Genomic DNA, 27,184 nt, shown 5'->3' with positions numbered 1-27,184 from the left:
CGTCCTACAAACCACATGATTGCACACAGCTTTGCGTCAGCCTCGGCATGTCAATACAATCTGTATGCGTTTAACCATAAATTCATTTATAAGCTAAACACATGCTGTTTTTATTTTATGGCGAAGTGGCAGGCGCAGCGGCGGAGTCCCCGCACGAGCCCAGGAGCTCGCTCCACTCCTCCCGGCTCCTCTGGAAAGCATCTTCGGAGGCACCTTCCCTTCGGTTCGGGATGGGAGCCCCCTGCCCTCCACTGTAATTCAACTGTCTCTGCAGCACCCTGTTTCTAGAGCATGATCAGCAGCTCTGAGATACCACAAACTCTTGTGGGACAGTAACAAATTCTCTATGTCCTGAATGAAAAAAATCCAAATCACAGTGACACTATGAGCACAGTCTTAGCAGCTACATTTGGACTGGGTGATTTTTGCTACATTTTATTTCCTCAACACTTAGCTAATCTGTAGCAAATTATTTTTAAAGAATATTCATGAAAAGGATGTAAAGAAATGTAAATTATCACTGAAGAGGCATTCCCCATCTGTCTTTTTCATGTAAACAGCTTCATGTATCTCACCTTACCAACCAGAACTGCTCGAAATGGAGGGGTCTCATTTATTGACAGTAAACAAGCTTTTACCCATCTGAATGCGACAGCATGCTCTTTATTATTCACACTTAGGAAAGCTGCCAGTTGTACTCCCTGTCCAGGAAGTCTGAATGTTTGCTTTTCTATCTCCATTTGCCAAATATAATTGGTTGCTATGTCAGTTTATTTTAAATCAGATCCCATAAAAAAGGGAGAAGTGGGGGAGGAGGGACGCTTTTAACTTCTCAGATTTTGGAACATTTTATCCTGTTAACTTCCAGCACTGCCTGGAGAAGAAGGAAAGCACGCTTTCTAAGAGAATGAAGCAACTGATATTCTCTGTAACACAGCGCTCATTTTACTTGGCTTAGCAGCCTCATTAACTAATCAGACTTATGCACATCCCTTCCTAAACACGGTCAATTATCCCTATTAAGGCAGATATTACATTGGCAGATATTTACATGGTTAAATTTTGAAGGGTTTCTGCATCCGCGTACACCACAAGATTTTTGCTTCTTTGTAAGCCTCCCAGGTAAATTGAGAGAACTGTGGGAAATCTCTGCTACTTTCCCTTGGTTCTTGGGTCCTCTCTGGGCAGAACCAGCACCAACGTGGAAAGCTTTCAGCCACCTTTCACTGACTGGAGTAAGGATCAAAAGTAGAGTCTTTTGCAGAAAGTCGGCTAAAATTCCTCCTCTTGCCATAATCCTAGCTTCCCCCTTTCTCTCTTCCTCTACTGCCTGTGTGTTATAGGACATCTGTACTCCATGTTGAATTGTTTCAGAGAATCTGGAGTATTTTAAAGCACATTATTCACCAGCAGTAGCTTTTGTCTATGCTCTGAGTATCACCAAAACACAGCTTTAGAATGAACTCATATTTTCCAACCCTTGGCCTAAATCCTGTGTTAGAAACCCCATGCTACTTGCAACAGAAGATGTGATTTCAGAACACAATTCAGCAGTGCACGAATTCTCTAATGGCAAAAGACAGGCACTCTGTAGATGAAATTTAGATTATCTCCCCCCCCCCCCTTTTTTTTTCTTTTTAATAAAAGTCTGCAGCCAGCTCTAAAATGTTTCCACTGCAGCTGGATTATCTTGTCTGCCACAGCAGTCATCTTCTAAGAGGCTGTCCCTGCCAGAGTCTTCACTGCACCCTACTGCAAGTTGTGCTTTGTAGATACAAGATATACACAGAAAAATTATGTGCACAGGAACATAGGTTCACTTTCACAATCCTTTGAAAATCTGAACCAGATAAAGTCATAGATATTATTTATCATTTCTGTGATTCTCTGATCTGATGAGATAGAATGTCCCCTTCCTTTTCTTCCCTTTTGTTACTTCTTGTCTGGCCTGTTTCTCCACTTATTTTCATCTCTCAAATACAGCCAGAGCAGCTGCCCTCTCTACTACTTGTACATGGTCACTATGACCGATGCAATTTGTTAATATAATTCTTTTAATGGGATTGGTCCAAGTCCTATTGTTGCTGAAGGATTTATCATGTTGGCTTCCCAGCGTTCCTTGACTACTGACACACAACATGTGTCTATAGATGGTTCTGTATACAAACAGAGATTGAACTTCCACAAATGCAGGACCAACTATACTAATTTAACAATTGTTTCAAATTTTTGTTAATAAAGGCTACCTATTTGGAAATTACCTTCTCAACTTACACATTTACTCACTGAAATTGCACTTACTTTTCTTCCACAATGTTTCAGCAGTATATATGGCAGAATTCTACTATTTATACATATTATCACAACCTTTAAATTTTCCACATTTGCTTCAATTCCAAACAAGCTTCATACACAGCTGATGCATTGAGATGTATTAAACTGCTTATACAAAGTTGTTGTACTGCCAACTGGAAAAAACCCACAGGTTTTTTTTCCAAATTAACATGAGCTCCTAGGTCATAATATTTACAGAAGCTCTGACCTGACAGGGCCGGATTCTTACTCCTAAATAGCTTCCATGAGGTTTTAGAAGCTGAAAAAAACCCTGCAGTGCACTATAGGAGAATTCCAGTGCTCCAGAGCTGTGTAGGTTTGGAGTAACTGACTTCACAATCTCCCCACCTTGGCAGGGTCTGGCGAGGTCAAAAGTGGAAGTAGAATCATAGAATCGCCTAGTAGCTGGAGTCCAGCATGCCGTAGGGATCCCGAGATTCCCCATGATCCCCAGCAGCAAAGGTCAGACACTGCAAATCAAGACCCCACCAGTGTCCCGTCTTTGTCTGTACCACCTTGCAGATTACATGAAATGTAATGTATGTCTATGCAAATAAAGCATTCTTTTAGCCATTTGGCCCATTCCTTGTGCTGATCACATCACATTCCCAGTCATGTCAGCCTAATTTAGTAACTGCAAAAAATTTTGAAAAAAGGAGTATGGGAACCAAAAGGGATCCATTAAGTGAAATGTTAATTAAACGTGAAATACAGAGATGCTGCTAATGATAATGCACAAGCCAGGAATACTCAGTTTTACTCATGTCCCAGGTGAGTTTTCAAGATTGCATTTTAAATTATTTTAGCAAATTTTAAATCATGTTCATAATGCATAATAACTCCCTTTAGGGAAGGGCGGGTAACAATCTGCTGATACGCACCAAAGGGCTCATGGGAGAAACACCCTAAATGCTGGAGAACACCCTAATAAGAAGAGAGAGCAGGAAAGAAGTCCCAGGACAGCCACTGCCAGCCCCCCTCTCCTTCCCTCCCACCTTGCATGAGCTCAGAGCACACCACGTTTCCTGCAGCATGATGGGCAGTGAGGTCTGGAAGAGCCCTCATACTTACCTGTGTGAGAGTAGATAAACCAGAGCGCTCCTGTCAGCAGGGCTCCGATTACAAATGCCGCAAAGGCAATGCCCACGACAGTCAGCGTGTCCAGACCGTAGAACACAGCTACAAGTTAAACACACATAACAAAAAAAGTTTTGTTTTTGTTTTCAGTTGCAAATACTGTTTTACAAAAATTTACCCTCACGCTTTCATGGAAAAGTTTTTTAAAAATTCATAGTTAATTAAGCACCATTTTAAGGAACAGACTAGCAGATTTGCATCAAGGAAATAAACGTGATGCTTTCAAAGGCTGGCTTCATTCCAACCAACTGTTCCATATTGCAAAGCAAAACCCCAGCTCAGCACACCCAAATGTGGAAAACATTGCAAAAATTAAGCATTTCCAGTTGGCTTTTAAAAACTTGCTTGCAATTAAATATCCATTTATCTCAAAAATGTGTTTTAAAAAGGCTGAGATTTTTGACAAAAGGTGCTTTTCATTTAAATACCCTAACATTCAAGCAAACTTTCCCCTACATCTCTTACAAGTTCAGTCTCAAATCTAGGTGGAGAACGGAACTGCTGTTAAGAGGGAAGAGATGCCAGCAAAAAGTCAGCGAAAACATAAATAGAAACAATTGTTTTTCACATTTGGCAATGCTTTCAATAACCAAAATTAATTCCAGAACACAAAAATAGAACCACACACACGCACACGCAAATCACTTTCGAGGGGAGAGGCCCTTTTGCAGTACCATTTCAAGGGTAACAGCATCTGGTTCCCGGATGTGTTGCCCCCCCAACGTTAACCATGGAAACACAGAAACTTTCAGCTTTTGTGTTTTTATTTTTGGTGATTAGAAATACTTCAAAAAATAATAATCACTCTTTCAGCAATCATTTGGGGAAATTTCTTCTTACAAAATTGATTTCTAGTTTTGGTATTTTTAATGTCTCCCAGTGCACAAAATGGCTTAGGCCAGTGAATAACATTTTACTGACTAAGCTGGCCAGGAAATGAGCTGACTGGATCTTCTCAGTAGTATCCTTCAGTGGAACTGCAGTTCTCAAAACGCAACCAACACCCTCACTTTACACATTCCTGCATCCAGCAGATTTCCCTACGGACATCCCCCAGCCCAACAGCTCCTGAGATCCTCAGGGTTATTCCGCTTTTCCCCTTTTGACAAATGTCTTCTCCAGCAGTTCCTGTTGGCAAGGGCCTTCAGGACCCGTTTCTGGGTGCCTACAACCAAGTTTGCATCTGAAACACCTGAGAGATAGCAGCTTAGAAGGTTTTTCTCCCATTTCTTCTATGAGACTACTCCTGATTCCTTTGGCCACATCTGGTCATTTTAAATGCAAACAGAAAGGACTCTCCTAAACTCAACTGTTTTTCCCACAAGGCACCAGCCAATGTCCTCTCCGCTTAGGAGGAAACGTAGAGGAGAGGAAAGTCACATGGAAGCTGAAATGGCAGAAGTATAATTTGTTATTCCCCTTGCTATTCTGAGCAAATTTAGTCCCAAAGACACAGGGACAGGAGCAGAGGAAAACAACCTTCTTTGCACTTCCTTTTCTAATCTTCCCTTTTCTCCATTCATTCTTGGGTTTGGCTACAAATAACCTTCACCTTCCTGTTTATTACTGTCTTCTAGTGCTGCTTCTCTCCTTCCCTTCCTGGGTCAGTAATTGACCCCTGTTAATTCACTACACCAAGACAACAGAAAAAAACAAAGAAATGATCCGTATGAAGTCAGTGATGTCATCTACTGCGTGGCCTGTAAATGCTGGTGCCAGATGGCTGGATGTGGCCAGCTGCAGTGCAAGGTAGGAATCAGGCAGTAGGAATCAGTAGGACAGAGGAGCTCCCTAAGATGGCATTGCTGCTGAAACCCTGGTATGGAGAAGCAGTGGCCTCAGCAGAGAAGGGGGAAATAACACAACCACGCACACACCAGCAAATGAACTTCCTAAGGCTGAGACTCTCATGGTGTTTTCCCAAATTTGATTTTCACATGTGCAAAAGGTCACAGGCCTTCTTCTCTAAACGCTGATGGGAATCTGAATCAGCAACACAGTTAGAATTCTGTTTTGTCCCAGAATTTAACACACACACTCAGAAAGCCTGAACATAATTTTCTTCATTGATCTAATACTTTCTAGACAAAAGTTTAAGGCTTAAAAGAGATTGGTTCAAGAGTTACTTACGTGGCTGTCTCACATTTGGCTTTGGAAGGGAAGGATCTAATTTAAGAAAAAAACCAAACAACAAAAAACACAAAAAATTAATCAGAGTTCCACATACAGCCTACAAACTATGCAAGCAACCTTCAGGATTTGATCTGACAGAAAGACATTAATTGTAATTTTCACAAACCAGGAACTTCAGGAAAATCAGCCCGACTTCAATAATCTTGCTCAGCTCAGAAAAATTCTAATCATATATTGATCATTCCTAAGAGGAACATATCTGCAGTATAGTTCATGCAGCACACATTTATTTTGCTGGCAACTACACCGCAACCTTTCCCAGTCAAGATGTCATCAGGTCTGACGTGCAGTAACTCTGGTTATCCCTATGTGGAGCACTTAAAAAGCACAGGTTGCAAAGGCTGTTTTAAGGTGATTACACTCATCTGACTACTCACTAATCATAAACATGAGATACCTGCATGTTAAATCACACTACAAAAATTAACATCAAACACTAGCCATAACCTCTAAAGAAAGTCTGTATTATGGCATGATACACACTGCTTTGTCCAAATTGCATGAATATGAGTTGATTCACATATCTTCCTGAGTCCTACTTGCTATTCTGTCTTAAAAATTAGGCGGTTGTTTTGTTTTGCTTTTTAATTATATATAGGAAATAAAAGATCATAGCTATTATATCAAAGCTATTTTTCTTGGCAAGAATATCAAATATCATCATCATTATCAGCATGTAACAGAAAGAGACAAGTAAACACATGCTAAAAAGTGAAGAATTTTCCCTTCTTTTGCTTAACTGGCTTCTCTTATCTTCCTCCAAGAATGTCACCTCAAGCAGAAGAGCCAGAGATTCTGGCTTCAGACCTGAAGACCTGTTTGGTTAGCTGCAGTTTGCTTCTAGATTCTAACCCCCAGTAACCTAGGGATCCCATTTAAATTCTGGTCTGTGTTCAGTGCAACAGCTGTAAAAGGATTAGACAAGACAGTGTCCCAATTTTTGTTTTTGCATCTTTAGCAACTGAAAAAAAAAAAAAGTTTAATTGCTATGTAAACATAGTGGCTCAAAAATACTGAAAATAAATATATTTATTTATTTAATGTATTCTTAAACCAAGACTATGCTTCTAACTTCTTAAAACCCAAATGGCAGCACTAAATTGCCAGCAATATCCTACGAGATCATTAGGCTCTGAGATACATGTGCCTACAATAACCAAAAAAGCATTTTATTCTTATACTGCATTATTGTGACTTGTTCTAACACAGGACTGTCTCTTCCAGATCACCCCTGGCAGGATGGTAGGAAACAGGTGGAACAGGAGTAGGAAACAGGTGAGAACAGAGAGGTGTGTATGCACGTGCACAAATAAGCTGGAAAGTCATCAAGCGCACTTAACAGCAAAAGCATAACTGAATGCAAGATTTGTGAGGAGGGTTGGACTGAAACCAAGGAGCACCGAACAGTACAAATATGGGTAAGGGCACTATCAGATTGTCCAAACACTCCACTGGCATATCCTAAGTGCCAAGAAAATGCCTTCTGAGCTGAGGGGAGAATGAATTTTCCATGCTCATTCTGTCATTGGCCTCTCCACAGAGAATATAAAGTCTGCTAATTAATGATAGGCTGTATAGTCCATTATCAATTCTCCTCAGTCATCCAGTTCATACATGTATTTTAATGTGGTTTGCTCGGAGCGACACAGAAGCAGCAGGAATCCTTGAGGTCCAGGAAAAGCATCTAATTTAAAAACATCAGCAGCCAGCCTTTAGAAATTATCATAATTTTCTATACATTTGTAGGATAGTGGCACTTGTTAGCTGCTCACTTGACCTCCTTTCTTTGACCTTATTTCCTTTTGCTGTAGAAGTAATAATCTAAAGTTTCCACACTTAGCAAAAATCTGGACAATGAAATTGGTAGATTATTTCAACAGAAGGACATATATTTCCTAGCACTTAAATGGCCATCCATATGCCTTTCATTGAAGTGGGGGAGAGCGTGTGTGTGAAATGCAGGAATGTAAAGGGAAAGAATGTGGCATGAAGTTGGATTTTAGAACTTCCATTGGGATCTACTGCAATAATGTAAGCAACTGAGCTACAATTAATAAAATCAGGAGAGGAGGAAGAGTTATTCTCATTTAGATATACAGGTGTGATTTCTATTACAGTCAATGACAGTCATAAGCTTATGTCTGAAGAAAAAAAGTTGACATCTTTGCAATGACCAGTTTGTTCTGACTTTTGAAATGTCAAGCGCATGACTTCTACATTTGACTTGGAGAGCAGATCCAATGGCAGTAACTCACATAATATGGTTTACAACAACAAAAGATGGCCTGTTCACATGAAAGAAAATGAAGAACACCTCTGAGATGCAAATTCTCCTGTTCAGTAATGCTATATAATTTCTTCTCATATTTTAGGTTCACGTGTTGGCCAACAATGGCATTTGGCTTTTAAAAAGGGGTTGCTTGATTCACTGCAGAACAACTGCATACCAACAAAGCTACGTTGTTAATGTACCACTTTGTATTATGCCTGAAAGCTGTGATACACTGGGGAGATTTCCACCAAACAGCCCACAATTAGACTAAATCACCCACAATGCAACAAAATACTCTATCACACTGTTGTCTTGTAACTAATCTTTATAAATTTAGCTCATCTTTGCACACTAAGACCTTGTGCCTCTGACAAAGACAACATTCTGAGTGGAGCCTGAGATGGGAGCTGCGCACAATGCTCCACACATCGGAAGGGTGAGAGAGCTCAAGAGTATGACTCTGTTTATTGAAAACTGAACTTCAGTTCCAGGATTTACTCATTCCCAATAGAAATACCACTGAAAAAAAAAAGAGCTTTGCAAAAAGAAAAAGCCCAGAATCAGGCCCAAAGCACAGTTTTAATTGTACCGCATTGAGAGATCAAATACTTGCCCTTAGATCATAGTCGATTTGATCTGTATTATTAAATTTGTAAAAAATACCAAACATGAGCCGACTTCCAGAATTCAACAGAAACAGTTGCTGCTTATGTCCCCTAGCAACGCTGTATGGTACTTTAAATCGTTTGAAGACTAAAAGGCACCCACTGTACAACGGAGGTTAAAGGAGTTCTGATCCCCATCCTTTTGACACTCCCCCAAAAGCATTCCAAAGGTCAAACAGCCTTTGGATACAATTGGAAGATTTTGATGTGCATGTGAAGCCACTGAAGCTTCTGATTAAACTCACATGCTAATACAAAAATAAAAGATAACACACATATATTTTCTTCTACCAATGCATCAAAACATGACTGATGCTCTTGTCAGACGGATTCACTAAGAATTACTTTCAAAATTAAGTGAAACTGAAAACAGTTCTTATTTCCCATCACTCACGGGGCATATTCTTAAGCTACAGTACAGTCTCAACATGCCGTATGGCATTATCTCATAATACTCTTTGATCTTTCCAACTCCTTCAATCAGTTACCTGCCACACTCATGGGTTTTTCCATAAAGATCACATAACCAAACAAGCCCCACCAAAGTGAAGCTAAAATACCTTTGCGCATCTCATCTTTTGCTCTTAATAGTTTAACAGTCTAATGAGTGTCTCTCTGGTGGCCACTCCTTTGCTTTACAAACTTATCAGGCTTTAGCATCTTCAATACTTTGTAATTCCATTGTTGTTGTTCCTAAATACATATTTACAAGCACAATAAGGAAATGATACAGCAGGGAGCAGAGCACTGCCTTTGATCTCTGGGCAACACGAAGTTGCTGGAAGCGCTACTTGCTATATTCAAACTTCTGAAACCCATACTGTTGTGTAGTACTGTATTCCTTTCTCAATTGCCTGGCAAAACCAGACGTCCAGAGATCAATAAAGGCAGTTTAAAGGCAAGGAACTGCCATGATGATTGCTGCCAGGGAAATGTCTAAACAAACCTTACAAATACAGTATTCCCCATAAGATTATACAATGCCACATACTTGGAGTACTCCCCGATTTCAAGTGGCTGTATGTTACACTATAATATATATAGCTTTATTAAACAGTTCAAGCTTATTTTCATACCTTCTATTTTTCCTTCATGTGTTATTACAACAAGGGGCTTGGTGAAGGTTTTCTTGTTGTGCATCATGGCCAAGATCATATCCACATTGAGAGAGGTGCAAGCTTCATCAGGAGGAATGCACTAGAGGTGGAAAAAAACAGTGTGTGAGGTCAGAGAGTCACTTGTCTGCCAGGACAGCTGTGCCAGCTGCACAGTTGCCTCATTATCAGTTTTACCCTATATTATTTACTAAAAAAAGAGGAGAACCTCCAAACAACCCCTGTGTAATGTACTGGCAAAGGTAATCCTTAGCTGTGCTGCAGGATGCAACCTTTGGTTTCATTAAGGTTCCTCTAACCTTTATGAGGTGTTACTACTGAACTTCAATAGTAGTAATTACTTTATTTTAGGGTAAACGTTTTCTAAAAATCTGATAGCCAAAACAGTAGCCACCAACACATGTGCTGAGCAACATGACAAACCATCTTTAAAAAAAAACCCAATGTTTTAAGGGGGGTGTGCATAAACCCCAAAGTAAAAATAACTTCCAAATTCTTAGAACACATTCTTTAACAACTAATTTACAGCCATTTCCATTAGTTATAGAGCAAAATTTGGCAATTCTCTTTTGTAACAGTCAGATTGCAATATTATCTGATATTATGCATGTCTTTGGAAATTAAAGCTAACATTGTTTGTGCTTTGGATATAGATAGCAAAGATAAATCTGAACAACTTGCGTAATAAAAAGCAATTTCTATTTATCCCACATAACCACCTAACGAAATTTAAACAGAAACCGTAAATTATGTAGTCAAAATGCATAGCATCATAACTCTTATCTATTAAAATCTTGAGCCTAGAGATACCAGGTTTATTACATCAATTCCACAGAAAACAGTTTATTCACGTCAAAGTCTAGGTGAAAAAAATAACTTATTTTCACCTAAATCAGAAGTTTAGACTTTAAGAGACTACTGACCTTTGGCAGTCCTTGAGTATCTTTGTCTTTATTTGTACACAAAGTCAACTCACAGTGAAGAAAGAGCAGTGAGATGTTGAACATTGGTTTAAACACAAAGCTAAATCTTTTTTTGTCCTTCTGTGCATGTGGTATCAGAAAGTTCACCTTCTCAATGCTGTAGAATTTAACAGATTCATCTTTAGGACAAATATTTTCTATGATAGTGTAGTCAGACATTCTATCCGGATTTGAAAACGGGGAAACAAAGCATGTTTGAATGGCAAAGCCCAAGGATCTGTCAGCTTTAGTCACAGACACCTGCAGTAAAAAGAAAGAGATGGTAAGATCTCTGAAATGACATTTTTAGTTCACATTTCATTAACATTATCAACAGTTTTTTAAGCAGTTTTCCAGTGCCACTTCCAATCTGAACTACTTTGAAGGCTAAATGTTAAGGATAGACTGTCAAACTGGGACACAGAAAAGCTGTCGTTTCAAAACCAGCAGCTGTTTAATAGCATAACCGTGCATAAATACAGCAATCCCTTCTCTTTCCGAAAGCAGAGGAAAAACCCAGTCCAGATCAGACATGTAGTTAACGACTGCGAACGCCACTTGAGATGGCACTGCTTCCCTTAGACACACAGACTATAACAGAGCTGTATGGAAGTCAATTACTAATTCCACATCTTTGTATCTGTTTGAAACTTTAATGAAAAAGAAAAAAAAAGAAGAAAAAAACCCAACAGACACAACAGAGAACCCACCCCAAGCCAGGAGAGGAATGCAGAGGCAGAGAGGAGGTCATGGTCTGACATTTGGGTGGCATTCCTGAAGTGGGGGGGTGGGAGAGCCTCCTAAAAAGCCATCATTTCTTGTGAAATGATCCATTTAGTTTATTGTAGGTCTGAAATCCATATTCTTTTAAGAAAAATAATTAAGACTGCAAACTTCCAGGTACTGATATTATTCAGCTGGACTGTAACGCAGACAAAAAATGCTCCAGAATAATTAGGAAAAAAATTTAAATGGAATTTATAACAGATGAAGCATGTTGCTCTTAATAAACAACAGAAGTGTTGTGCTTAACCATTAATACTGACTGATGAAATCAGTTCCTCAGTAAATCATTTCCTTCTTAGAAGAAATGTGCCTTAAATGTGTACTTAATCCATACGTGCTGCATGTACATTTAAGGAAGACACCTGTCAAATTTTCCTGTGGTCTATACAGAAATTTTTGGATGCTATGAACTGTGCAGTGAATAAAGGCATTTCTCATTTTTTTCTCTCCCTTATGTGAGCAGCAATCAAATTAGAAATGAAGGGATGTGCTGTAGCATCTAAGCAAGAAAGACCATCTTCTAAAAAGACCAGAAATAAAGACAGATGAATGGAAGTCAAGCCACAGATGCTGACAGATAAACAAGCTCATGGTGTAAACCAGTTGAAAAAAGAGATTACGGCAAGGAGGACAGGCATACTACAGCATCATAAAATGCCAAAAGGTAAATAAAAGGATGAATGATATCTCAAGGACAGAAGAGAACTAAGAGGAAGAGGAGACCAAAATATGATAAGAAAATGACAGTAGAGAACAAAGGAAAAAAAAGCCAAAAGATTCAAATGCAAAAAACATTTTTAGCAGAGAAGGGAAAGGGAGATACCAAGTTCTTACAGATTATGACCTAAGCAATTTATTGACCAAAATATATGTGTTAAATAACAAAAGCAAAACAGAAACAACAAAAAAAAAAATTTTAAGAATCTGTGTCAGCTAAAAAGGGAATCACAGAGTTCAAAACTGATACAGATTTTCCACTGTGCAAGAAAGACAAACAGAAAAAAAAGGCTTCTGCCAGGACAGGTGATGAAGAAATCAGAACATCTGTCTGAATAAACAGATCCAGAACCAGACAAATCCAAAGGGCTCAGAGCCAGGGGGATTCATCCCAGATCGCTGAAGGAAGCAGCCGGTTTTATCCAAATGAAAAAAAAATAATGTGTCTTTCATAAACATATTTTTAACTGAGTGTGACATACTTTCTTTTTGCTTTAATTGTCTTAAGTACTTTTCACCGGGTAAAGAATGAGGAAGAGACACGACACACTGAAACAATGAAGAAAACTGCACCAACGTCAAATGGGCTACTATGTTTACCATGTGCAGCACAGGCTCACAAAGAGGAACTAACTTGGGCCAGGGAAACACGGCACAGCACTGCTTCAGTCAATATACTCATTTCCTTGGTCTTACAAGCTCATAGCTCACCAGTCATGATTTACTCATCTATAAACTGGTGATACTACTTCATTGCCAATGTTGTATTTGTCAATGCCTACCGTTACTTGAAAAATGTAAAATTGTGTTCATGTGATTACCTTTAGAAATACTGATTGCATTGGTTTGAAATTCCCCAGGTTTCATGAGCAACTTAGCAACACTTGGAAATATTACCAGGTCCATAATACACCTGAAGTCAAGGTACCCTTGACTGGCTGTTGACTTTGCTGGTCTTATTTATCTAAACCTGTAAGATCTCGTGTGATAGCATTCAAAAGGAATGTAACTGGTGTTTGTAAGTGGATTGGAGAGAGAACAGAATCTGTATTTACTTTGTAACCCGAGAACACTAGCATATGGAAGACAGACACTTGTAATCATTTTTTGCATGTCTACATCTTTCAGATGAGATTCAGCCATATTACCCAATAAAATGGACCCTGAAGTCTTCAGCAGGAACCGCCAATTCAGAGCAAGAGCTCAGAGACCACCTTTAAGTTCTGCAGAGAAAAGCAGATTTGCCAGGAATGACCAATTTACCTTGTAGTCAAATCAATCCATTATGCAGGAATCCTTTCATTTTGACCCAAAACATTGTCCTGGTTCTTACTGCATAGTTTCTGTTCTCTGCAGACACCAAAACACCTACCCGTGTGCCTAAAGCAACTGCACAATGGGACCTTTAAACTGACAAGAACAGTTTTGGCTCAGTTGCACAGCCTTGCAAAATGTTTCCCTTAGTTTGAAAACCTTTTTCAGTTTCTTACCTCTACATATATTGGCCCATTCTCAGCTACAGAGAAGAGTCCTTGGGAGGGAGCAAGGAACAGGTCTGTTTTGTACAGCTCCATGTTGAAGGTCACATTGGTGACATGTGGTTCAGGAGGCCAGAAAATGCCTCTGTCATCCTCTGGCCGGGGCAGTGTGCAATTAAACTGAAATGAAAAAAACAATACAAATACATCCTGAGTCAGGAGTGGTAGCTGGATAAGGATAAATTTGGAGTGTACAATACAGGCCCACATCCCGTCAACTTAGTGCAAATCTTCAATAGGGTCACAAGAAATAGAAGTGAGAAGAAATGTGTTAAAAGACAAATTAATTGCTATACAATTAATGCAATTTATGTGAAGTGCCTATTACAATAGGCATTTCTCTATTGTCAGGTGCAAAACCAAGAGTAACATACCGCTATTTCAGGCCAGCTTGAGAAAGCAACATCTCCCTCATCGGCATCCCCTGGAAATCCATTATCACCTGATTCCATGTCGTCATCATCAAAGCCGCTGCTTTCAGCTGGTGATGACAGCTGAATGACAATCTGCACAAAAGGTATTGCAAGCGCATAAAATTAGGTGATAACTGAGCACTCTCTTCATGGTTATTATTTTCTTCTCTCTTCAGAACAACGCACAGGCCAAAAGAAGTGCACCAGCTAAGCAGATGGTGAAAGCACATCTTAAATAGCCTTGTGCTGAGCATGTAACACATGTGGGTTATATTTTAGAGAACGCCCTTTAGTTTTTTTCCAGAATTCAGAGCCAGCAAAGACACCAGTCTGGGTGCTGGTGTCTGAATGAGCACCCTAGCATTTCCATTCTATTTCTAGTATTTCTATAACCAACAGTGGAAAAAGAAATGCATTTCTGAAGTGACTTTTTGCAACTTACAGTTTTCCTTAATGCGCTCACGGAAAATCACGGAATGTGTTAGGGTGACTAAAGGATTTTCTCTAGAGTTATTTGCATATTTTTTGTAGATATGTACACCCAAGACCATGATGTCCCCTTCTTCATTTTTCCATTCTTTGTTTTTCTCTGAATTTCTACCGAATTTACCCCCACCTTTTTTTTTCCTCCTTTGCAAACTTCTCCATTTCTTCACCTGAAAATTCCCATTTTTGTTTTCCAACATTCTGCACTCTGTTTCTGTATGCCCTACAGCTCCTCAGGTAGTTCCCTCCCTTCCAGGACTACCTCTTTGTTTTCTTGGACATAGAGCAACTGCTACAAAGTGATACAGACACTCTTTAAGACTCCACTGCATGGGATTTATTTTTAAGGAGAAAGGTTCACAAATTCTGAAAGATATCATACATGATTCAGAGTTTAAGTGAGTAGCCAAGACTATTAAAAGACATGATGGAGAAAGGAGAGGAGGCAAATATCCATTTTAGTTTGGGCCATAATAGAATATAGGGACAATGACAGTATTTAGCTCCAGACACGTGTTGTTCTGTAGTTTGGAGATGTTTCTATCCACAGCCTTGGTTTGGGACTGTTTCTAAAGTTAGGTGCTACAGACTTGCCAGTATAGAACGGTTTTAACCAGGCAAGGTCAGATCAGATTGCTTTAGCTGTGTTTGGGTTGGACCACAGGCTTTCCATCATTTGCCAGGGTTACTTCTATGTACTGGAAAGCTCCAGCAAGAGAAACGTGTCATAACTTTCCAACCCAGATTAGCTGCACTCTACTCAAGCTCATAAGCTGAGCCAGTCTGGAAACAGTCACTTAGAACCTAAGTGTGCTCCTTAGCATCATCACTCATAACAAGTACTCAGAGTCCCTTCACCACGTACATCAACTGATAGCAAATATGAATCCAAATTATAAGAGAGACGCAGTCACAGATAATGTTTTTTCCTCACATTTTGAAAGCCTTTTTCACACACAATTTTGGGAAAAAAAGGTTAACTTAAAATATTTCAGAATACGAATTAAATGGTATTGCTTTGTGCAGTCACAAACCTTCATTCCTATTTCTCCTTACAGCCGTGTAGCACTGCTTATGTACCAGTACATCAAAGCTGCACAGTGAAAGCTGGTGCAATTTCTCTGAGACTGGTACAGACAGTCCCCGAAGCATAGCCACGCAGTTTTGTAAAAGTATTTAACTCTAGCTCCTCCTTTTTCCTTTGGGATATTATCTGACCACAGAAGCAGACTGAATATGCAGCCTTCATCCCTCCTTGAATATAGGGACTGTAGCTGCAACTAGCTTTGAGCTAGGCAGGAAAAGATCAGGATGCCTCCCCTTTTTGCTAAGACTAAAGCTAACTACAATAGCTTCCTTGTACCGCTATGATGTGCAGCGCAGAGGCTCCTCTTTGTAAAATACTCACAGAGTTAAAATAAACAATCTTGTTGAAGATATATGCTGTCCGAGTCCCGCATTTGTTCAGCAAAGACTCCAAAATGAAATGGGTACCATTCATCCTGGCTTTGCAAGAGTGATCCAGCAGCGAGAGCTCTGTCCTTGTGTAGCCGCTAGCCTGAAACAAAGGCACTTTGTAAGTGGCTGAAACACAATTGTGTTAGGCTCTTGCTTAAAGCACAGCTCAGAACACTGCTCATGACTGCTGATAGGAGGAAGTGAAGTTCATTGTACTGACATCCAGGGAAGGTCACTCTCAAAACACTGCTATACAGGACAGACAGGGAATAAATGTAACATGGAACAAAGAAAACAACAGGTTCATTATTAATCCGCCAATTAATAATGCTGAGTCTGTTTGGTCTGAAATGAGCTAAAAATGCTGTCTGTATCAGGCTCTTTTCCACAATGCAAATGGACACAAGCAACCTGTCAGCTGGTAGATGGTAAAGAGATCTATTCAGGTCTCACACAGCTATCAAAAGCAGCTTTTTTCTACTTTGGAGATTAAAAACTCAGACTGATGGTTGAGTACAGTAACTTTTTGACAGAACCAACCCTGCAAAATTTTAATCAAAAATCCCTCTACAAACTACCAGATTGTTGGGAAGAGGAAACATGACCCTAAGTTATAGCAAAGGATATCTACAGGATAGTTTCCACACCAAACTATTTTTTGGGAAATTGCATGGTGATGCCTGTAGATCTTAGAATGTTTATTTTTTCAATCAAAATACCAATAGGAAAAATTTCTTCACTGGTAGAATGTTATCAAGCATTGGAACAGGCTACCCAGGGAAGTGGTTGTCACCATTCCTGGAAGTACTTAAAAGACGTGTAGATGTGGTGCTTCAGGACATGGTTTAGTGGTAACTTGGCAGTGTTAGGTTTACGGTTGGACTCGATGATCTTAAAAGTCTTTTCCAACCTAAATGATTCTATGATTCTAGGAAATAAAATGGTCTGCCCAAAAAAGCCTGCCCAAATTTGAGAATAAGAGATCACACCAACCTGCAGAGAGTCTTTTTCTACAGCTACTGTCATGGCTTTGTCATCACACCTTATTGACAGGGCTACACCAGCACTGCCCTGAACCTCTTCTGGTTCTTTATGTTTTGAGAGGGAATGCTCAAAGTCATGATTTATTAATGTATCCACCGAATCCCTAGATGGGAAGATTCCTTCTCCCACTGTGTCATGTCTTCCTCTGTTAATGTGAAAAGGAAAACCCAGGCCATCACTTAATGCAGGATTCTTTGGGGCAGGCAGTGGGTTAGCACCCAGCAATTCTGTCAGCTCTGGAGGAAGGGAATGGTCTTCTTCATCATTCATCTCTTCTAAAAAAAATAAGGGAAAGAAAGAACATTAGGTTATTCAATATTTTTCATGAAAGTCTTCAGAACTAATCATTTTCATACCAAAAAAAAAAAAAAAAATATCCAGAAAGGAAGCTCTTGACATCCAAAGCAGCATCTTTGTACTTTTCAGGTAACTAGCCACAATTCCTCTACTGTGGGTTTACTTGTTATTGAGGCATCTTGGTATATTTAGTCCTTGCTATAAATCTGCCTCACTAAGAGCTGAAAATGAGCTTTGAGGAGTGGGCAACCACAGAGGTAAAAGAAACATCCCATCAGCAAATACACTATTTTAGTGCTGCTGAAATAGCCTAAGTACAAATCATTGGGTGAAATTCTTCCATTACCTGCCCTATCACAAATTCAGTCACTCCACTGTTGTGGAACTACTGACACAACCAGAATGAAGTTAAACAAGAGTTAACTTTGTACAGAGTAAATGAGAACACGATTTCCTGGCTTATACACGCAACTGCTCAGGACAGAAATCTCAATATCTGGCCCAAGTAGATAATTATCTGTAACCCATGAGAGTGCAATTGATAAAATTAATGTGAACATAGACTTTATCAAAACAGAAAAATATTTTCATTAATTAAAATTCAGAATTTGTGAAAAAGCAGATGCAACACCACTAGCTTTGATGGACCCAGAAATCTTTCCATCAGCAATGGCTTCCACCAAATAATTAGATTTTTTTTTTAATGGTTGTACTTTTTCCATTTGCTCAGACTTTTTTGGTAAGCCAGTTTTCTCTGTAAACAATTTTAAAATGTATTCCATTTTCTCAAGGAAACACTGTGCTGATACTTCAGTGAAAAAAAACCAAACATTAATGGATTATTAACTGGATAAGCTGGATTCATTAACTAACAAGATATTCAGTTGCTGAAGTCCCTTCCAGTGAACACTGAGCATGGTCAGCTATAATGGCTTGTGAGTTAGATAAACTGTAACCATTTAATTCCACCAGCATTTCATGAAATAACACAATTTGCCTGGACTCTTATAACCAGAAAGCCACAGATTATTTTTTTTTAACCAGCATTCATAGATATTACCAGCATTCTTGATGATGAGCAGTAAAAGTAGTGCAAGCCCCCACAAAAAAGCTTCAAAAACTGAGAAAGCACCTTTCAAATCATCACATTCCTGGAAATACAAGATATATTTTTTCTGTATGTTTCAAGCTTACCTGTATCTTCAAGTTGCAGATGAAATCTGTTAGCAACAGGAGCTTTTGTGTAGGAAGTAACTGGACTATAGTTATGCTCATAAGCCCACTTGATCAAACTCTCATGTGATGAGGGAATATCAGGTATTACTGATTTACTCATAGTCATGGACCGTTCTGTTTCCTTTCCAAAACCAATACTATTTGATGTCTGAAAACAAAGAAAAACTTAGTTCATAATTTACCATTTAAGGCTACTTAAAACAAAATAACGATGCTGATTGAACATGTTTTTTACTCTATTTAACTCTATTAAATAACAGCAAACTCAGAACACCTGGGAAATAAACCAATCTGCCACCTTAGGCACAGAACTGCTGCACACATGGAGAAAAGCCTCCCCTTCCTCCCAGCCTCCGCCTGGAGTACAATAAATCAAGGTAGTCAAAAACTGTTAATCCCTAAACGAGATGAAGATATATTTACAGCCATTTGTATAATGCCGTATTTTCTTCAAAACTGAATTGAAATGACTTCTGAGGTGAGGCGAACTCAAGATGACAACTGATTTTTCAGATGTTCCCTTCATTTCTTTGATTAGAGCACTACTTAAGCTACATACAAGAAAAACTTTGTTCAAATGAGCATTACTGAAAAAGGCAAAACATAGCATGCTCATGAAGTAAAGCTGATACCAGCTAATGCTTTAAAGTCAGCTAGCACCGAGGACAGTCTGAGCTTCATACTAGAAATGTCGAGTATGTTAAACAGGACGGAATTAAATGCTTAATAGAGCGATAAGTGAGAGCATGTACATTTATGCAAGGCCAAACTACTTAAAAGACAGCATATACTTTCCACATAAATAAAATTTAAAATTCAATTTACAATAGAAGTTTTACACAAATACATCAATACAGAAACACATAAATGCACTTGCTGATCTCTTAGTTTTATTACTAAATAATTTACAAATAACGGCTTGTCAAAGTTGGCCACGAAATACAGATGAGTCACATAGTCAGTTAGCTTTTGCTTTACCATAAATGTTTTGAAAATTTTCAAATTTTCTTGTCCAAATGTGGAAGTCGAAGAAATATAACAAACATCTCTAACTGTTAGAGGGGAAGTTAGAAAATATTAACTGGTATTACATTTTAAAATTGCTTTTAAGTGCTTGGCATCTTAAACGCGTATTCACACAAAGCTACACAGATACATATTTGAAAATCTTGAAAATCTCCAAAGAAGGGGACTCCACAACCTCCCTGGGCAGCCTGGTCCAGGGCTCTGTCACCCTCACCGTGAAGAAATTCTTCCTCATATTCGAGTGGAACCTCCTATGTTCCAACTTGTGCCCGTTGCCCCTTGTCCTGTCACTGGGAACCACTGAAAAGAGTCTGGCTCCCTCCTCCTTCAACCCACCCTTGAGATACTTATAGGCATTAATAAGGTCTCCCCTCAGTAGTCTTTTCTCCAGACTAAAAAGAGCCAAGTCCCTCAGCCTTTCCTCCTAAGAGAGACGCTCCAGGCCCCTAATCATCTTTGTAGCCCTCTGCTGTATCCTCTCCAGCAGTTCCCTGTCCTTCTTGAACTGGGGAGCCCAGAACTGGACACAGTACTCCAGATGGGGCCTCACCAGGGCAGAGTAGAGGGGCAGGATGACCTCTCGACCTGCTGGTCACACTCTTCCTGAGTGCACCCCAGGATGCCATTGGCCTTCTTGGCCACAAGGACACATTGCTGGCTCATGGTCATCCTGTTGTCCACCAGGACCCCCAGGTCTTTTTCTTCAGAGCTGCTCTCCAGCAGGTCAGCCCCCAACCTGTACTAGTGCATGGCGTCATTCCTCCCCAGGCACAGCACCCTACACTTGCCCTTGTTGAATTTCATCAGGTTCCTCTCTGCCCAACTCTCCAGCCTGTCCAGATCTTGCTGTACGGCGGCACAGCCTTCTGGTATGTCAGCCACCCCTCCCAGTTTTGTATCATCAGCAAACTTGCTGAGGGTACGTTCCATCCCTTCATCCAGGTCATTGATGAATATATTGCAGAGGACTGGACCCAGTACTGACCTCTGGGGAACAATCTGTCATACAGCCTCCATTTTTTTCTTTTTAAATCCCCATTGTTCTCCCTCAACATGAACAAATCTTAATTCTCTTTCACTCTAGAATGTCAACAGATTGACTGCACTGATCTCTTTTGCCCAGATCGCTTTTATACAGTGGTGGTATGGACCTGCTACCCAGCATCACAGAGCTCAGTTGCATTTCTGTGCCTGACCTCGGAAACCGAGCTTTTGAACCAAGCGGTGAATACAGCTCAGAGAGTCCCACTGGAATGGCATAGTTTGCTTTTAGCTCCCTCCCTCATTTCTTCCTAATGACCCAGTTCTGCATCCTTTAAACACTTACAGCTTAACTTAACACTTAACAACTGAAGTTAAAGGAAATTTTAGTTGCAAAGTGTCTTGGTTTGTGGATACTGTTGCTAGTACAGTTATCAGTGACTAACAAAGGCCACTGAAGATAAGAAACAAAAAGGAAGCAATAGGTATCCTAAATTTTAGTGTCTGGTTACTGTTTTGGATCAAATAATTTTTTATTGTTCATCAGATACAAATCTGGCCATGATTTATCACACATTTTCATATTACCACGCGGCTTTCACTGATCAGAATTATTATTCTATCCCAACTTTGCTGGATCTCCCTCTAGGCTTTCCTTTTCTTTTTTGTCATGAGGAGACAGCTGAACAAATATTATCTCAGAATTTTACTGTCCTAGCTGGCACCTGACCATGTCCTGGGCTTGTTTATACCTCCCCACTCCACGCTGAGCCTGTAAATGTTCATCCCCTTAATGAAACAAAACCGAGCACAAGGGTTTGCGGGAATAGACACACATTCCTTCACTTGCCTGCCCTGCCAACACCTTCATATGCAGTGTAGGAAACCAGGCAATCAGAACCACCTACCAACCTATTCAGAACAGAGAGAGACCTTTTCAGAAACTGCTGGGCAGTTGTTCTCATGTAAAGAACAGTCCCTCCAAGCTTTTGAAAATCTCACAGGTTTGTTCTGCCCATTTCACCTCTCTTCCTCTTTGCTCCTCAACACACTTATTTTCTTTCTGCAGTTTCACTACTTCGTCCACTGTGCAACCCACAGCTTTGTAAAAGGACCCCAAATCCAAAGGACAGAATGTGAATGGCAGTCAGTCCATAAGCACGGGGCTGATGGAAGGACAGAGAGCAAACAGGAATTGAACACAGCCTGGGAGGAAAGCGTTACATGTGTATTATGTGCAATTACTTTACCTAAAATATTCCCATTTTTACTTGGTTTTGTGTCCACCCTTTTTCAGAGTTTCAAGAAACCCAGAAAGCTGGGAGATGAGCTAGATGACCTAAAAAGTCTTTTACATATTTTGTCTATGAACTTAGACCTTAATAACTCACAGTCCTGGGTTTGAGGCAGCTTAGCACTAACCTTTCCCTCTTGGTTTGCCAATCCCCTCAAGACAATTCTGATTCGTACTGAGGGCAAGAAGTTAGGAAAATTGAAGTGCATGGAACTGATTCAACTAATAAAAAAGAACATTGTGAAACATTACCTAATTGTTTAGTAATGTTTTTATGCATTGTCTAAATTTGGGCTTGGAAAGGCCTTCAGCTTAATAGAGATACGAACAGATCCTAAATACTGGATGTACAGGCATTTTAATGACACAGGGGTGTTCAGTTCCCTCCCACACTCCCCTCGAAATAAAGGAGAACAAACACACATTCAGAAAATGAAGCATCTATAATAAATGAAGCAATACAGCAAACAGTTACTCACAAATCCTAACATAAATATACAAAGTCTTTTATATACTGACATTTCCATATATAGTACTTTCTTTTTTTGTTAGTCCAAATAAAATATTACCTTCTGCCCCTCGTTACAGAAAGAATTTTCACTTATACTTTTTACTTCTACTTTCAATAATTAATAAAGAAGAACTTTAAAAAGAATAGCAGCCTTGCTTTTCTATACTCAGGTGCAGCACTTCAGACACTTTAAAATCCTCTAAAATTCCTCTCCCTGAAAATTCATTGTTCATAAAGAGATAGCTTCATGGATATGAAATATGGTACTTTAGCTATCTCCAAGCATGAAATGCACAATTCTCTATCCTGTGGAAGTAGACCCATATAGGTCTAAATATAGAGTGGTGAATTTTATGTAATAATCTAGAAGGAAACTTTCAAGTCAAGCATTGCGTTTTGCCCTTCTGCTTATAAATGTAGTAATCCTGGGCAACCAACCTTGATCTTTCTCTTTAAGGGCTTATTATTTAGGACCTACAGAATGACCAGAACATCCTTTCCTGTCCGTAAGATAAAGATGTGTCAGGGATTAAAAGGGAACTTCATCATCCACCCTAAATAATGTTTCCATTCAATTTTCTGAGCAATACCATAATTTATTTCTTTTTATTTCCTCTACTCTCAAAATCTAGCATGAAATCCTGCCTACTAATCTGTCCTCTGAGAAGATTTAGATCAAGCAGCTTTTGGATCCTGCCAGAATTGCCCTTGCAGTCATTAAAAGGAGAAAGCTACTAAGCAAAGTAAAATTCTTATAAATACAGATAGCTGGAGTTTGAAAATGTATCTGAGTTACTGCAAAATTGTACATCAGGAGGCCACTGGGTGGTCCAGAGCAAACATTCAGCTCAACTGTACAGTGTGCTCCTAACTGATCGCTTAAGACAGAAATAGGCCACATATTTATAGGTGGCAAGATCAGTCTGATTTTATTTATTTATTTATTTCAGAGCAAGGGAAAACACATTTTCTTAGTAGAAATGCTGCTGAAACACAAAGTGTGTACAAAAATTCATTCTGAACCAGAACCTCCAATTACGCGTAAGTATCGTTTCAGAAGTTTATCTTTAGAGATCCTGGGTTTAATTTTTTAAAAACTTATTATTTGCAGTCTGAGGAGAGGTACGGTCAAGTTGACCAAACACTTGCTGGGGACAGAAGTACTGGCAGGGAAGAGGGCTAGAGACTACTGCAACCACAAGTAGAAGGATTAAAAAAGTTTCCACTTGTAAAGGGACGTGGGTGTGTGCTGCATATAGAGGATTACCCATTCTGCACTCATGGGCATCTTTCCAACTTCTGAGATGAATCTGTAGATCCACTCACCAAAGTAACAGCAAAAAGGGAGATGGACATCTAACTGGGTGTTTAGGGTACTTCAACAGAAGTCGAAAAGACATAGACCCTAAATCCTTGCACTAACCACTTGGCTTGGCTTCTGTGATATGCTGGTCAGCTTAATAGCCCATATATCAAAGGTTAATGAGAAAAAAATACGTGGTTTCTGTATTTACTCCTTGAAATGCAGTAATAATTTAAAAAGCAGCTAAGAGAGAAAACATTCAGAAATCAATATGATTTAGTGCTATATCACATTTAAATGGATTCCATACTGTTGTAGTATGGTATCTCTCAAAAAATAAAGGTGCCTTAACTTACAATCACTTCCAGCTTTCCCTGGACATCATGCGACTTGATAACCCAATTGACAGACTTTTTACACTTGAGGATAAGTACGACGTCTCTGACAAGTTTGGCGCCTGGTTGAGATGGTTTAATGTCAACGATTATATCCACCTGGAAAGCACTGCATGTGGAAAATAGAGAGAAAGTTAGACTAGAATGCCAGAAATTTTCAGCTATCAACCTTCTTCCAATCCATCATGTTTCCACTGTCTGGCCAGCTGATTAAAATGCTGGAGATTATCCCAGGCAACACAACATGTGCAAAACAGATTGTTATTCCACATACGCTTAAATGATTTTGCATCACAATAGGAACAAATACTTTTTAGACAAATAGTATTTTTGTATCTTGTTTACAAGCAGTGTGCTACTCATTTCAGCTACTAGTTACAGCAGGTTAGTTATATGACTAGCAATTTGATTTATAAAGTAAATATTGTTTTTTGTTTCACTGTGACAGTGCCTAAATATAGCTGTTTCAGTTTCCTCTGGCTATAACCGTATTAAAGCTCAAAATAATACCTTAAAAAAAAGGCAAACAGACAAATTAAGCAGGTTAATACTAAAAAAATGCACAAATACTATATTGGGGAGTGTCTCTGCCTAGGCAGTTAAATTGTGGAAATTACTTTTCTTAGGATCTGCATGTGTTGAGGAATTAAGCCGTTTATTCAGTTTCCAATACTTCTGGATAAATACTTACTTTAAAAAGAAAAGAAAACAGATGTCCAGCCTATTGCTTGCTGGAAAATAGGTAAGCGCTGTCCAGATTTTCAAGACCTTGGTAAAATAAGTAGAGCAAATGGCTTTGTACCCATCAATAACATCTCATCGAGCAAAATACTACCTCAACAGAAAAACCTTTACTTCCAGATCATCTTATGGGGCCATATGTCACAAGAACGTGCTCATCCCCAAGTAGCAGGTTTCAACTAATATTCTGCACTGAGACTTAGTGTATCTCGGGACCCTCGTTTCACCTCCTGCAGTTTTACATGTGCCCAGCTCAGCTTCTGTATGTTTCTTTGTGGATATAAACTTTGTAAAGATAGCTGTGGATAACACATAAAACTAAGAACAAAGCAAGAGAAATTTAACTTACTACTTTTTTACTTTTAATAACAAAACATTTAAACATTTTGCAGTGTTATCATCTGAAAAACGAATTCCTGTCATACTATCAGCCCAAGCCAAAAGCCCAGAGGGCTTGGAGACCGAGCTGTCATTGCCTAATGCTGCCAGGGACTTAGGATAATGTTGATACTAAAGAACAGCTCTGTTCAGGATGGGGCTGCAACTCACGCCACACAGAGGCAAATAATTTGGGCTTACCTGCTCCACTTCCAGTACATCTCAGCACTTTTTTAACTCTCCCAAGGTCGGTAGGCAAGAATAGTCTCAAGCTTTGGGTTCACCATCTTGCAATGAGATAATTACTCTTCTTGCAAAGACCTCTCCTCCCATCTCTACCTCCCTGTGTGATTTCGACATTAGGGATGGGATGTGCTCAAACGTAACTGCAGGACGAGCACAATTGGACAATGCTGGATTTCCAATGTCTGCAGTAGGCAGACGGGATTTTAATTCTACCTTATCTGTGATGAAATTGTACCTCCTGCAAAAGGGAAAATGATCTAAGTTTCATAGCAAATTTCTGTTCTAGCAACCATACTCAGCACTTATGAAAAGCTTTTCCAGGTATGACTATCTGAAAAAAACGCCATTCATGTGCTGCCACTAAGACCTAGGACAGACCAGCAAAGGATGAATGTTTTGAATGTCTTACCTTCCAAGGGTATCTTTGACAATTTAGATAATCCTTGTAATTTGTACAAAGAGCTAAGTAATTTTAACTAACCGCTAGTTATAAACCATTTTGGTCAGTAGACCACAGTCAACCCCTAAGATTTCTTGCAATTATCAAACTATCCCTTAAACTCAACTGGAAACTTGACAGAAAATATTGTTACAATTCTGCAGACCAACTGTGGAACAATTACCATGGACTGCAGATCACTTACAACCTCTGGATCACTGTTTGGGAATCACTACCCTAGGCCTTGCTGCCAGTCATCCCTACCTGTAACAGGTCAAGATTACTTTTAACCTCTCTTTCACCTCCTCCTACGGTGGTCCCATCTTAAACCTCCTGCCCTTACTCATATTCCCCTTATTCACCTAATTCTTGGAAAAATTTGATTGATTGAGCAAGAAGGGGGACAGGATACAATCCACGAAAACTGTGCTTTGCAGACTTGTCCAGAAAAATCCTGGGATCGTGAATCAGAATCCAAAATCTTTACATAATGAAGAACTCATTTCTACTGAAGGGAAAGTACTAAGGTCCAAAATCTTCTTGTAAGGATGAAATGGCTCCTTTCAGTTGATTTTCAATAGACAGGTGAAATCTTTAGCTGTGATTTCAAACAGATTTAGTCTATTTAGACAATACTTTACCTGTATGGATTGGAATTTGGAGTGATTAGTTCAATGATATGAACTTCTCTTTCTTGGACAAAGTTAGACATAAGGCACCCCTCTGCTGTTTTTGGTTGTAGGTATCCCGCAAGGTAATTTAAAGAGAGAAAATTCTTTTTTATGTTGCACGAGGGAGGAAAAACTTGATCTGGAGGGGGAAAAGAAAAAGAAAGCATATGCACCTTTACACATAGTTATCAGCTTACATGCATGTACATACCATGCCTACTTCAATGTGGCACTGTATTTTATGACATAAGTCTTTAAGCTAAAAGGTATATCTACTATCTACCATAAACACTTACGACAAATCAACATAATATTGAAAGGGAGATCACTGTTGCAACAACACACCACATCTCTGATGTAAAAACAGGTACTTCTAAACGGAACGGTTTCTATTTACAGATTTAAACATTTAATGAAAGAAAAATCCCTACAAAGAGAAATCTGAAAACAATACTGAAGCAAAGTACGTAAGCATTTTTCAAAATTAATAAGATGCATTTAATTTGTTCCTTACACCTTTAAAAAAAAGATTTCTTTCTTTTGAAA

At 39.2% G+C, this 27,184-nt stretch overlaps 1 protein-coding gene across 1 annotated transcript in view; it reads right to left on the bottom strand.

The window, feature by feature from the left end:
* TGFBR3 (transforming growth factor beta receptor 3) overlaps positions 1 to 27,184 on the bottom strand; it is a 126,281-nt gene that overhangs the window by 6,239 nt on the left and 92,858 nt on the right. The window contains exons 6-16 of the mRNA XM_074151792.1: positions 26,609 to 26,777; positions 24,125 to 24,272; positions 18,612 to 18,801; positions 17,070 to 17,395; positions 16,027 to 16,176; positions 14,094 to 14,225; positions 13,672 to 13,839; positions 10,640 to 10,939; positions 9,678 to 9,798; positions 5,602 to 5,637; positions 3,406 to 3,513 (exon numbers count right to left, since the gene is read on the bottom strand). Of these exons, the coding sequence (XP_074007893.1) occupies positions 3,406 to 3,513; positions 5,602 to 5,637; positions 9,678 to 9,798; positions 10,640 to 10,939; positions 13,672 to 13,839; positions 14,094 to 14,225; positions 16,027 to 16,176; positions 17,070 to 17,395; positions 18,612 to 18,801; positions 24,125 to 24,272; positions 26,609 to 26,777 (1,848 nt within the window). The remainder of the gene's footprint in view (positions 1 to 3,405; positions 3,514 to 5,601; positions 5,638 to 9,677; positions 9,799 to 10,639; positions 10,940 to 13,671; positions 13,840 to 14,093; positions 14,226 to 16,026; positions 16,177 to 17,069; positions 17,396 to 18,611; positions 18,802 to 24,124; positions 24,273 to 26,608; positions 26,778 to 27,184) is intronic.

Source organism: Numenius arquata, chromosome 8 (genome assembly GCF_964106895.1).
Source record: "Numenius arquata chromosome 8, bNumArq3.hap1.1, whole genome shotgun sequence".
In the NCBI taxonomy this organism is placed as follows: domain Eukaryota; kingdom Metazoa; phylum Chordata; class Aves; order Charadriiformes; family Scolopacidae; genus Numenius; species Numenius arquata.
Note: the sequence above shows the minus strand (reverse complement) of the source record. Positions and strands in the feature narration are given on the sequence as shown.